At 40.6% G+C, this 14,655-nt stretch overlaps 1 protein-coding gene across 1 annotated transcript in view; it reads right to left on the bottom strand.

Annotated features, from left to right (window-relative positions):
• GALR3 (galanin receptor 3) overlaps positions 1-14,427 on the bottom strand; it is a 46,123-nt gene extending 31,696 nt beyond the window's left edge. The window contains exons 1-2 of the mRNA XM_069736940.1: positions 14,209-14,427; positions 11,270-11,637 (exon numbers count right to left, since the gene is read on the bottom strand). Of these exons, the coding sequence (XP_069593041.1) occupies positions 11,270-11,616 (347 nt within the window). The 5' untranslated portion in view covers positions 11,617-11,637; positions 14,209-14,427. The remainder of the gene's footprint in view (positions 1-11,269; positions 11,638-14,208) is intronic.
• Between the last annotated feature and the right edge of the window lie 228 nt (positions 14,428-14,655).

Here is a 14,655-nt window from a genome sequence, read left to right as displayed (position 1 = left end):
GAACACGGTCCCTACAGTCAAACATGGCGGAGGTTCCCTGATGTTTTGGGGTTGCTTTGCTGCCTCTGGTACTGGACTGCTTGACCGTGTGCATGGCATTATGAAGTCTGAAGACTACCAAGAAATTTTGAAGCATAATGTAGGGCCCAGTGTGAGAAATCTGGGTCTCCCTCAGAGTTCATGGGTCTTCCAGCAGGACAATGACCCAAAACACACTTCAAAAAGCACTAGAAAATGGTTTGAGAGAAAGCACTGGAGACTTCTAAGGTGGCCAGCAATGAGTCCAGACCTGAATCCCATGGAACACCTGTGGAGAGATCTAAAATGGCAGTTTGGAGAAGGCACCCTTCAAATATCAGGGACTTGGAGCAGTTTTACCAAAGAAGAATGGTCTAAAATTCCAGCAGAGCATTGTAAGAAACTCATTGATGGTTACCGGAAGTGGTTGGTCGCAGTTATTTTGGATAAAGGTTGTGCAACCAAGTATTAGGCTGAGGGTGCCGATACTTTTGTCTGGCCCATTTTTGGAGTTTTGTGTGAAATGATCAATGTTTTGCTTTTTGCTTCATTCTCTTTTGTGTTTTTTCATTTAAGACAAATTAAATGAAGATAATAATACCAAAGAATTTGTGATTGCAATCATTTTCAGGAAGAAACTGAGTATTATCTGCCAAAATTGCAGGGGTGTCAATATTTTTCGCCTTGACTGTATATATATACGATTAAATAAAAAAAAATTTCATTCCATGCATTGGAATTGGAGGTGTATATACCGTATGTGGTGTTCCTGAGGGTCTGGTCGCCACAGAGGTACTGCAACTCAGCCAGAGGTGTGGTACCCCACTCTCGGATAAGGAGGGGGCACTACCCGGTAACCGCATAATAGCATCCAACACCACACCACTCTAGGCCAGGTGATCTGGGCGGACCCTATTTAGGGAGGGCCCCATCTCAAGCTGGAGGGGGAACTAGGTAGAGGGTGTGGGTGGGGGAAGGAGATAAGGGTAGGAGACCTGAGGTAGAGTGACAGTTGGGAGTGGAGTGTTGTTATGGAAACAGGAGTGAGGCAGAGTTAGTTGGTGAGAGGAGAGAAAGAGGAGTTCCTAGGGGCCAGGAAAGTGAAGAATCCACCCGTGACGCCCGAATCCATGCCGACCGTAGTCGGGTGGAGGGACCAGGTCGCAGTGGGAGGACTGGCCCCAGACTAGTGGAGAGACTGTAGGACTCAGCTAGCAAACCGGAGGCTGTGGTGTCTGTATGTGCCACAGCCAAATCTACACACATTCGCTAAAAAGGCAGCCACATTCTGGATCAGGGAGGAGCCTCCGACTAGACGAGACTTTCTTACGCAGGCGGACCATATAATTTTATTGGAAAAAAAGTATCTATACTAAGAGAAATAAACTAGATGTATTTCAAAAGATTTGGCAGCCATGGATAGAATGGAATTAGAATTGTGGGGAGGATGCATAATGTTATAGATGATGTTCATACTATACAATTGTATTTGAATTGGGGAAGGAATATCGGATGGGAATTTGGGAAAGCATTGAAGGGGTCTCGAAGGGGGGGGGGGAGTTATGTTCATAAAATATATGATTATCTGTGAATAACAGCTTGATGTAATTTGCTATCATTGATTTTCCTTAATAAAAATGTATCTGATTAAAAAAAAAAAAGGCAGCCACATAGGGACAAGGGAACCAGGATGACGTCGCCCGACAGGACCTGAGGCTGCTGGCTTGGGACACTGTGTGTAAGGCGCAGGGCAGGAGAGTGAGAGCCAGCGCAGAGAAACGACCCGGAAAGGTACACAAGCAGGGGGTCCTGGAAAAGTGCACCCCAAACTACCCGAGAGCTGGCTGGACCACTAACCCGGAGGACACAGCACTTGGCTGGTGATTGAAACCTGGAGACTGTGGGTAAAGTGTGATAACTGCACCCTGCTGTGTCCTCAGAATTATTTACTGCGTCACCTCCCCAGTATTACAACAGTTACCATCATTAACCCTATACCTGCCCTGGGGCCCCGCTCTAACCATGGAGAGCTGAAAAATCCTTGCTGCGTCACCATCGGCCCCAGTGGACCTGAACCTCAGCTTCGGCCATCCCTTGCCGAACACCACGGGTGGCGTCACAAATCAATCCCCTATAAACTTTCCCCCTTTGCATCATTTTTATTGCATGTCCAGGGTCAAGGAGCCAGGTCGCGGCCCTGTGACTTCCCCAAAGAGCTGTCCGACCCGGTTCCGAGTATCTCACGGCCCAGTGGTGGACGTCCTAGATACGCTCACTGTTAGTACCCCAATAACTAGCCTGGTAGTGGAAGCAGCATCACCTCGTCCATCAATTGTTGGTCTATTCGTGGTAGCTGAGTTGCGTTCCTCAGACAAAAAGATAATAGAGGGTGGAACAGCATGAACCCTCTTCCATCCAGCTGTATATCTTTGACATTGAGAATTCAATTCCAGTTGAATAATTGCCCAACTCTAATAAACAACAAGAATTTGAGAAATGTACAAAAAACATTAAAACTCGGCAATGAGTAGGATTCTGTATGTTTCCGCATGCTGTGCATGTCACCTTTATGGAGAACAAATCTATTATTTTTATATTTGGCATCAGGTATGCGGCAATAGATATAGAGCTGGCAGTGTAGGGTAGCCTGGCGCAGCTGAAACCTTTCTCCATCGCTCCGTCTAGAAGCTAGTTAGCTAGTTACATTGCTTATTTTGGAATCTTGCAGAAACAATTCCAAATTAAAGTTAGCTAAAATTTTTTGTTTTTTTCTCATTGTTATACTTGGCGTTTAATCATAGATATGTATAATTAATGTTTGTTCTACCATTTCCTTACTTCTCAGTATATTGTGAGCCAATGGAAAAAAAACAAAACAATATGCAACTGTTAATCATAAAGTCTCAGAACAGTAACAACAATCCAACATTATATTCTACTGTGCATTCCGAGGGATATAACAATATCAGGCTGCTAAGCTGCCAGGCAGCTGTACACAATCTCTGACAATCCCTGGAACTATTTGTAGTCCGTTCTCTGCCCCCAATCCTGACTGAGAGCGAGATCTAGATGGTTTATACCAATCTCCTGAAGCATCCAGTCCCAGGGGTACTAATCCATTGGGTAAACCTAGCATGATGAATAATCCCTGTAAGGAACTTTTGTAGAGGAGCCAAATGCTTGACCTGGGCTGTATTACTGACCCATGATCACCAATGGCAGACGAGGTAACAATACGAGATTCTAGAGGTGCTGTGCTGAGGGTATATAGGATATGGGTCTAGAGCTGTCTGTCACTATCACTACCAAAAGTGACTTCACTTGGTGGCTCTGGTCTCTCCACGCTGAGTATTCTTACAATTTGCACTGACAGTGCACTCTCCTGCCTGCTTGTTACTTCTGACCAGAGCCGGCGAGTGAGCGCACTGTCACTGTGCATCTAATTTTTTTTTCTTACTCAAAAACGTGTCTTTATTTTGCCAAGTCATTTTTTATAATAGGGATTCAGTAAAAGTGCGACACTGTTAGCTTTTGATAGCCTCTGCGTTGCTCTGCTTATTGCTGGCTCCAGAAAGGGTTAACCGAGAATTGATAAATGACCTAACTCTGACAATCCAATAGGAAAGTTTTTTTTTTTTTTTACCTCTTCTCAGCTGATTTATGACCACACACCACAACAAAGTTGAATATGCAGGAAACAAAGACCCCCCCAAAAAAAGATAAACAGTGCAACATATTTAATAAAATTTCAAAAATGAATTTTAGCCCCAAATATATGCATTTAAGTTTAAAAAAAAAAACTTCCCAAAGGTGGACAACCCCTTTAACTTTTTTTGTGTATTTTTTTTTTTTATAGGACATAAGTGGAGCCATGAATTTCTGGAAGCTACTTATATTCCTCTTGGTAGTAAAAAGTCACGCTTGTTTATTCGTTTTTAGTAGCAGTTCAGGTAAATGAGGTCATGGGGCTTCAAGCAAAGAGAATAATGCTGGACTCTCAGCATTAAAGGGGTTGGTGACTTTATTTTAACAGATGTGTCGGGGACATAATTTTGTGGCACTTGCTAATTTATAAGTATTGCAGGTCCTCCTCCTTCATAGACGGCTGTAAAGTCCACATAACGCCCGCTGATGGAGGAGCATGTGACCAGCTTTCCCCTGTGAGATGTTCTACAATTGGAGGAGGCTGGCCGACTGGTCTGGTCCCATGACCCTCTATCAGCAGCCATATTGTGGGCAGGAGAGCTGAGGAAGGCAGCACTAGCAAGTGCAGAAGGAGAGCATGTCATGCTTATATACTAGTAAGTGCCACACAATTGTGCCACCAGCTCATTTGCAAAACTGAAGATAAAGTGGCCAACCCCTTTAATAATTAGTAAAAGTTACAAAATCACCTCTTCTGCCACATACTGATCTTTCTATAAGGTTGTTGGAGGTATATTTAAAATGTTTTCAATCTCCTATATCCAGCTGCAAATATCTAAAAAATACTGGGGAACTGGATGGAGACCCCTTAGTGGAGACCCCTGTTCTGTCTGTAAGGGCTCATACTCACTTGCGTGAAATACGGCCGAGTCTCGCAGGTTAAAACCCGGCTCTGCCGCTGGCACTTGGGAGCGGAGCGTGCGGCCGCACGGCAATACATGGAGCTGCACGCTCCGCTCCCAAGTGCCGGCGGCAGAGCCGGGTTTTAACCTGCGAGACTCGGCCGTATTTCACGCAAGTGAGTATGAGCCCTAATTACCAGTGTCACAAATATATGAAACCTGTTCTCACATCTCTGATCAGCGTCACTCCATTGTCTGCAGTCACCTGGCATCAAAATCAGAGGGCGGGAAGTGATCGCTGCAGCCAATCAGCAGCTTTTGATCGTCTGCAGCCATCATTTTTCATCCAAACAAGAAGAAACATCCTCTTTAGATAAAATATAAAGGCTGAAGCTGCTGAAGCAGTCCCTTGAATCCCCCTCCCCAACTTGGGCTCCATGGAGGACAACCCCTTTAAGGCATATAACAAATATGATGTGTAAACATTACCCAAAAGGTAAGCCAGCTAACTGTCCCTTTGGCATATGTGTGGCTGGAACATGATGGTGTACCTTTTCCTTAACTATACTGAAATCTTTGTGCAAAAAAATATATATCTATTTATCGGTATGCTTTTTTTCAATTGGAGTTAAAAGCAGATATTTGCAGTTTTGTAGGGGTCCAACATCAAAGTAAAGAGACTTAAAGGGATCTGTAAGAAGGTTTTTGTTACTTAATCTGAGAGCAGCATGATGCAGGGGCAGGGACCCTGATTCCAGTGATATGCCACTTACAGGGCAATTGTTGTAGTTTCAATAAAATTAGTGTTTTATCAGCAGAGAATTATCACTATAAGACTAGATGTTTCATGCCATGTAGTCATCTTGCTCTGAATAACCCTCCCCGCACTGATTGGCAGCTTTCTGTCTATGCACAGAGTACTCAAAAGCTGCCAATCAGCGATGTGGGCGGGGTTATACAGAGCTCAGCATTCAGAGAAGTGCAGTGGATAAAAAAGTGGTTTGATCAAAACTTTTGCAAGCAGCCAAATATGTGACACTCCGGTGCAATCAGTGTCTCTGTCCCTGTATCATGCTGCTCTTAGATAACATAGCAAAAACCTAGTGAGTTATTTCAATGTAAAAGTAGAGCAGCAACACCAGGGAAATTGTAAATGTCCTGAGGTTTCTTGGAATGCTATTTATGGCAGTGTAAACAGTACCCACGTGGGTTATATATATGGTAGATTGTGGTCATAAAACAGTCTATAATGGTGTTAATGGGTTAATAAGAAAGCTGTTGGGATTGTGACAAGCACTTCACTGCATTGATGCTATTCTCACATTAGTCTACTCTTTCGAAATGTCCATATACATAACTTGCAGATTTGAGTGAAGCCCAGCCAACTGTCTTACAGTGACATGTAAAAGTTTGGGCACCCCTGGTCAAAATTACTGTTATTGTGAACAGTTAAGCAAGTTGAAGATTCAATTATATCTAAAATGGATAAAGTTAAAGATGACACATTTCCTCTGCATTTTAGGCAAAAAAAAATTATATATATTAATCTTTTACATTTTAAAAATTCCAAAAAGGAAAATGGGCCAATGCAAAAGTTTGGGCACCCTTGGAGATTTGTGTGGTCCGATAACTTTGACTAATTTTCAAACCTTAATTAGCCTTTTTTATAAAAACCCAGCCTCCTCCAACCTTGTGCAAAAAAATAGCAGCCATGGGTTCTTCTAAGCAGCTACCTTGGACTCTAAAAATGGTGGAGGCCCACAAAAGAAGGCTATAAGAAGATAGCCAAGCATTTTAAAGTTGCCCTTTCCTCTGTTTGAAATGTAATTAAGAAATAGAAGTTAACAGAAACACGTCAAAATCGACAATAGACGACCTCAAAACGTGCAAGCTGAAGGTTTTACAATGGCCCTCACAGTCACTGATCTGAACATCATTGAAAATCTGTGGCTAGACGTCAAAAAAGCAGCGGATGCAAGGCGAACCAGGAATCTCACAGAACTGGAAGAATTCTCCAAGGAAGAATGGATGAAAATCCCTCAAACAAGAATTGAAAGACAATTGTCTTTGCGTTTAATAGCTGTGATACTTTCAATAGGGTGTGCTACTTGGTACTAACCATGCAGGATGGCCAAACTTTTGCTGCTGCCCATTTTCCTTTTTATAATTTTTAAAATGTAAAAGATGAAAATAAACATATTTTTTGGCCTAAAATACAAAATAAATGTGTCATCTTTAACTTTAGGCCTTTTAGAGATAATTTCAGCTTCACCTTGCTTAACTGTTCACAATAACAGTAATTTTTACCAGGGGTGCCCAAACTTTTACATGACACTGTATGTATTTTAGGTTGCAACAAGAACATTCATTTGTCCCCACAGGTAAAAACGGCAGCGCCATTAACCTGTTTCCGACATTGGGCGCAATAGTATGCCCACGTCGGAATTCCTCCCTTTGATGTGGGCTCTGGCGCATGTGATCGCAGGGTACCGATGGGTTGGCATGACAACCAGAGGTCTCCAGCAGACCTCTATGGTTTTCACAGCCGGATTGCTATGAGCGCCGCCCAGTTGTCGGCGCTCATAGCAAGTGAGCATTTCTGCTACACACAGGTGATCTGATCATCGCGTGTGTGTAGCAGAGGCGATCAGACAACTGCAGCTTCTAGTCTCCCATGGAGACTATTGAAGCAAGTAAAAAAAAGGTTTTTAAAAATATAAAAAAATAAAAAAATATAAAAGTTCAAATCACAACATATTTGTTATCGCCATGTTCAGAATCGCCCGATCTATCAATATAAAAAAAAATTAACCCGATTGCTAAACGACATAACGAGAAAAAAAAATGAAAGCGTCAGAACTACATTTTTTTGGTCGCCTCTACATTGCAGTAAAATGCAATAGTATCAATAAAAACGTATGCTCGGCGCCCAATAAATAAGCCCTCACACAACCTGATATCGTGAAAAATGGAGACTCTACAAGTCTCCGAAAATGGAAACTTTTTTTTTTTACCAAAGTGTGGATTTTTTTTCATCACTTACTGTACATACTCGAGTATAAGCCAAGATTTTCAGCCCATTTTTTGGGGACTGAAAGTCCCCCTCTCGGCTTATACTCGAGTCATACCCAGAGGTCGGCAGGGGAGGGGAGTCACTCACCTGTTCCCGGCGCGGTCCCTGCAGGTCCCTGGTTCTCCCGGCGCCACAGCTTCTTCCTGTACTGAGCGGTCACATGGTACCGCTCATTACAGTAATGAATATGGACCCGACTCCACTCCCATAGGGGAGGAGCCGCATATTCATTACTGTAATGAGCGGTAATGGTGACTGCTCAGTACAGGAAGAAGCTGCGGCGCTGGAGAACCAGGGAACGTGCCAGGAGCAGGTGAGTATAATGGGGAAGGGGAGCGCTGCGCGATATTCACCTCTCCTCGTTTTGGGCACCACTCCATCTTCAGCGTCTTCTGCAGTGACGCTCAGGCCAGAGGGCGTGATGATGTGGTTAGTGCGTGTCCTCTGCCTGAGCATCAGTGCAGAAGACGCTGAAGACGGAGTGGCGCCCGGAACAAGGAGAGGTGAATTTTGGAAGTGCCAGGGGCCTGAGCGACAAGAGGTGAGTATGTGATTTTTTTTTTATCGCAGCAACAGCATATGGGGCAAATATCTGTATGGAGCATCTTATGGGGCCATAATCAACGTTTGTGCAGCATTATATGGGGCAAATATCTCTGTGGAGCCATAATCAGCATTTGTGGAGCATTATATGGGGTAAATATCTCTATGGAGCATCTTATGGGGCCGTAATCAGCATTTGTGCAGCATTATATGGGGCAAATGTCTGTATGGAGCACCTTATGGGGCCATTATTAACTTTTATGCAGGATTATATGGGGCATATTTTGTATGGAGCATCTTATGGGGCCATCATGAACTGTATGGAGCATTATATGGGGCTCCTGATTCAATATGGATATTCAAAAACACTTAACCTACTGATGTCTCAATTAATTTTACTTTTATTGGTATCTATTTTTACTTTTGACATTTACCAGTAGTTGCTGCATTTCCCACCCTAGGCTTATACTTGAGTCATTAAGTTTTCCCAGTTTTTTGTGGCAAAATTAGGGGTCTCGTCTTATACTCGGGTCGGCTTATACTCGAGTATATACAGTAAATAAAAAAGAACCTAGACATGTTTGGTGTCTATGAACTTGTAATGACCTGGAGGATCATGTTGGCAGGTCAGTTTTAGCATTTAGTGAACATGGTAGAAAAAAAAACTGTGGAATTGCACTTTTTTTGCAATTTCACCGCAATTGGATTTTTTCCCCCCATTTTCCGGTGCACAATATGTTAAAACCAATGGTGTTGTTCAAAAGTAAAACTTGCCCCGCTAAAAACAAGCCCTCACATGGCCATATTGGCTGAAAAATAAAAAAAAAGTTATGGCTCTGAGAAGAAGGGGAGCAAAAAACCCAAAATGCAAAAGCGAAAATACCTCCAGTCATGAATGGGTTAAAGACAAAATATGCTTAAAGATGTTGTCCACTGCCCTGATAACCCCCTTTTACCCACACCCTGCACTGGTGCTGCTCCAGCTATGTTGGTGCCAGGTCTCCCAGAGCTCTGCAGCCGATCAGCTGCCATTATTAATACTTCCACTTGCTTGAGGTTTGTTCATGGGAGGTGAGAGCGCAGCAGCCCAATAGCTACCACTGATTGTCTGCAGGGCTCAGATGGCATAACAATGTCAGGTGAGCCCTGGGAAACCAGAGCCGACAAAACTGGACTGATGCTAGTGAACAAGGTGAGTATATGTTATTTTACAGTGGAAAATACGGTACTTATTTTAAAAAGTGAATGTTCAGGGGTTTTCCCAATATTAGAATCCCTTTTCAGCTCCAGCAGCTCTCTACTCTCATTTTTAAGTCATATTCACACGATCAGTATTTGGTCAGTATTTTCCATCAGTATTTGTAAGCCAAAACCAGGAGCGGGTGATAAATACAGAAGTGGTGACTGTTTCTGTTCTATATTTCCTGGTTTTGGCTTACAAATACTGATGTAAAATACTGACCAAATACTGAATGTGTGAACATGGACTTGGAGAGATAATGGCACAATCCCTTGAAAGTAGCTCTCAATAGGTGATGGGCCCCAGAGGACCCAGTGAGCCCGAGCATCTGTCTGACGCAGCGCATGTCTGTGTGCACTTTTGACTGATGCTGTAATCTATAATGCAGAACCCGCACAGATTTAAAGAAACACAACATACTAGATTTACAAACCAGCAGCAAATTCACAAAAAGTATGGGAATGCATGGGGATTTTTAGGCAGCAACCGTAATGAGCAAAAGAAGGGATCATCTGTGATTATTTGGAGAAGATTGTGCAGGTTTATTAAGATCAAACCCTTTCATTTCCTTTAAATGAGATGTACCTTTAAGAGGGGAGATCAACAACGAAATTAAAATACCTAGAATGTTTTATGATGATAAAATAAGTGGAATTCATCTTACAGATCCCATTCCAAACCTGCTTGGTTTCTTCGCCGGTCTCTTGTTTAGCATGTACTGCCTGCAGTGGTTATTACACGGGCCAATGACTGACTGCAGAGGTTACATGTTCATACTGATGGAACAGGAGGTATAGAGACCAGCTGGGCATTTCCTGTCCAGATGGACATGTGACTGCTGCAGCCAATGGCATGTTGGTCACTACTCAGCCAGTGATTGGCTGCAGGAGTCACATGCCCATGTATACCAATCAGGAAGTACAGAGACCGGTGGGGACCTAGGAAGAACTGGAGCAGAAGTGTTGGGTGGGAGATAGGTAAGGTGCATGTTAGATTTTTAATTATCTTACCATATTCTGGGTGTTTTTTTTTATTTCAGTGGCTGCACAACCTCTTTAAATCTGCATCAATATCTGTCAGACTGAAGGTGAGATATGCTATGAAATAATTTGCTCATACGGTATAATGATGTCATGAATATGACCTTTTTTTACCTTTTTTTTAATTTATTTTTTTACAGTATTTTATACTAGTCGTGGTACAATTAATCATTCCTTGTATATCGTATAAAATAAAATAACATTATGACCTGCACGAAAATATGAAATACTTTTTGTACAGAAAACAGGAGCAGAATTGACATATGGAAATTAATGGGACGTGATTGAGGAGATGAGCTTACGGCAGAATATGTAGGAAATCAAATGAGCACAAAGGTACTTGATTACTAAATATATTCATCATAATATATCACCCCTGGGAAAAAGCAGAAGCGATGATAAAGTGAAGAAAAAAAGTACAAAATGAACAGTATGAAAAAAATAAAGCAGCCAATGATAAGAATATAGAAGTGAATGGGGAAAGATGAGAGGATGTTATACGCTCGTTCAGTCTGCTAGGATCCAATTTATATAAATAATGAATTAATGAATTATTAATTAAACTAATTTTAAAGGTTGATAACACCTCTGACAACCATAAACAGATTTGACTAGAGGGAAAATGACTAAGGATGATGTACGCAGGTGGAAGAGACGGGCACGAGCTGACGTCAGCGATGCAAGGAGAAAGAAGGAAGGGGGGAGAAGACTATGTTTTTTGGAGGCAGAACAGTTGTATAGGTAGAACTTCTAAATAAACTTTCTCAGCAATGTATTAAATACGTTTTTTTTGTTGGTTTTTTTTTACCTGTCAACTGAGACGGCAGCCAATGTGAAACTACTGGCATACATGGACAGGTATATGGAGAAGTGAACAGCTTTGCAGAGGAATGCCCCAAATAACCATCCATCCAAGGTGTAGATAGTCGCTTGAAATGGCACACACAGTAGTATGAAGCATAAGTCAGCCACCCCCAGGTTTAGAATGAAGAGGTTTGTGGTGTTGTACTTGGTCTGGCCATTTCTTAGCAGTACAACCAAAACTAAACCATTCCCCACTGTGCCCAGAGCAAATATCAAGGAGAAGACGACGGGTACAATGATTCCCCCAGGGGGCAGTTCTGATGAGACTGATCCATTCCATGCCTGAGACATTGCTGTGAATCATTCACCTCCCTGTGGAGAAGCAGAAACAGAAGAACAAAATTCAAGTTTATTAAATTACAATGTTCATTGCAATATTTTATCTTATAAATGAGTAATGCAAATTATCTATCTATTATCTAACTATCTATCTACTATCTACTATCTATCTATCTATCTAGCTAGTGTCTATCTATTATTTATCTATCTACAGTGTCTATTATCTATCTATCTATTATCTATCTATTATCTATCTACTATCTATCTATCTATCTACACTATCTATCTATTATATATCTATCTACAGTATACAGTATCTCATATCTATCTCATATCTATCGATCTATTATCTATTTATTATCTATCTATTATCTATCTATCTACAGTGTCTATCTATTATCTATCTACTGTCTATCTATCTATTATCTATCTACTATCTTTTATCTATCTATTATCTATTTATCTATCTACAGTATCTATCTATTCTATCTATCTACAGTATATATCTATCTCATATCTATTATCTATCTCATATCTATCAATCTATTATCTATTATCTATCTATTATCTATCTTTCTACAGTATCTATCTATTATCTATCTATCTATCTACAGTATATATCTATCTCATATATATTATCTATCTCATATCTATCTCATATCTATTATCTATTTATTATCTATCTATTATCTATCTATCTACAGTGTCTATATATTATCTATCTACTATCTATCTATCTATCTACAGTATCTATCTATTATCTATCTATCTATCTATTTATTATCTATCTATCTATCTATCTACAGTATATATCTATCTCATATATATTATCTATCTCATATCTATTATCTATTTATTATCTATCTATTATCTATCTATCTACAGTGTCTATCTATTATCTATCTATCTATCTATCTATCTATCTATCTATCTATCTACAGTATCTAGAGAAAGAAAATTAGAGCAGCACAAAGAAAGCGTCCCCCCAGGCAAATACCAAACCTCAATTATAAAAATCCAGAAAAATTGGAGGCAGTACACCGTTTTGTAGTGAAAAGGAGCTATTTAATCAGCCCAGAAAGCGACGTTTCGGTCCCAACAGGAACCCTTCTCAAGCAGTGAACACGTGAAAGTGCCAGGTATATAAAGAGTATACATAATTATAATCATTGGCATTAATCATCATTGTGAGAGCATGTATTCACATTATAATTGACGTACATAAAGTGCAGACAGTGATACAGGAATTATTCATGACATAAAGTGCAGTGCATAAATATAGATAGAGAAGGGATTGAAAAATATGCATTTAGACATCAATTGGTAATGATAAAACAGGTGTAAAACCTTGTTAATCACATCCATGACTTGTCCCACTCCCTTAGGTAAACGCAAAAACATGGCATGGCAACATTTCGGCTCACACTGTGCCTTTTTGAAAAAGGCTCAGTGTGAGTCAAAACGTCGCCATGCCATGTGAATCTGAATAAAATCCACATTTTTTCATCTAAACTCTATGGAGTGCTGCTTTCTTTTTTTCTCTTTATCTGGACTGGGGCAAGTATTGGATGCTTTGCTGAGGAATCTTGTGCACCCACTTATTGGTATTGTGCTGTTCCATTTTTTTCTCTATCTATCTATCCATCTATGTACACTATCTGTCTCTACTACAGTTGTGGCAAAAAATGAAAATAATTAGGAACATAATAATATATTTTTATACATTATATATCAGTATTTTTTCTATATCTGCTCTAACTTCTTCATCCAAGCTGTTACCATACATACAAAAATAACCAGATGTATTTGAGCCGACGTTTTACTGTTTGAGACACTGCACATGACTCACTAGATCTATCTATATTTCTAGGGACAGCAACATATAAACACTGCAATATCATCATACTTTGCACCAAAAGCCAAACTCAGCTCTGCTGTACTGACAAATTCATCGCTAACTGAATGCACGTCTACAGGTAAGACCAAGGACTACTTCATTCAATAGTGCATTAATACCAATCTGACAACTATCTCTACGTACAGATGTATAGTTTAATGTGACTATCACACACAAATGAGTAATGATTTAAATAGCTGTATTACCGTACATTGTAAAGGAATCCAACATAAAAGAAAAAAATGGAAAGATTTCATGGCTTAAAGTAATAACATAATAACACAACATTGCAATGTATAGCTGTGCCAGATAAGTATTGGCCACATGTATTCCTTTGGAGCAGGTAGAAATACTTTGTAGAAATATATGTTTGCTTAAACAGAGAGCTATAGATTCATATACAATGTATATATATATATATATATATATATATATATATATGTATCAAGTTCTTGATATGGTGCTAATTTATGAGTATGTCAGTAGAGCATATCCTCGCCTGATGCGGACATGTGTGCCCCTGTATTCCTCCTGGATAATTCGATCTGCGCATAGTCACCTGCATACAGGCGCAATATCCACATCAAGGAACCTGTGTGGAAGAATTCCTGACTCTCTAGTGGCCATGAAGCCCTGAGCATATGCTTTGTGGTTACTGAGCCCTCCATTGTCTACAATGTGCAAATAAAAGCTTTTCCCCTTCTTACCTTCTGTCTACGCTGCTGTACTTGTTTAATCTCCCTCTTTCTCTATCGAGCCTTCTCTTCTGCTCCCTCCTCCTCTCACACTCATTCCATCCCTCCCTCTTTCACCGTCCCTTTCCCCTCTTCTTTTTCCACGCAAGCTGTCTTAATGTATTCAGACTGTCTCGTTCAATCATTGTGTCTCAATTGTATGACTACTTGTTTAATAGACTCTGCAGCGTTACATAGATTAGAACTTGGCGTAGGCTATCCTTATGTAATTATGTTTGTAGCATGGAAATTTGATTCTCCTTGGCCCTGTTTAATTGACATCAATAAGCAATTAAAATTCTATCTTCTCGCTCCGGTCTTTTGTGTCCCACATTTGGCTGTTTCTTCTTGTCTATACCATAAACATTCAAGGTAAAACATATTGAGAACAAACAAAGTTATTCCCATGGTATCGAGAAG

This window comes from Ranitomeya imitator, chromosome 8 (assembly GCF_032444005.1).
Source record: "Ranitomeya imitator isolate aRanImi1 chromosome 8, aRanImi1.pri, whole genome shotgun sequence".
In the NCBI taxonomy this organism is placed as follows: domain Eukaryota; kingdom Metazoa; phylum Chordata; class Amphibia; order Anura; family Dendrobatidae; genus Ranitomeya; species Ranitomeya imitator.
Note: the sequence above shows the minus strand (reverse complement) of the source record. Positions and strands in the feature narration are given on the sequence as shown.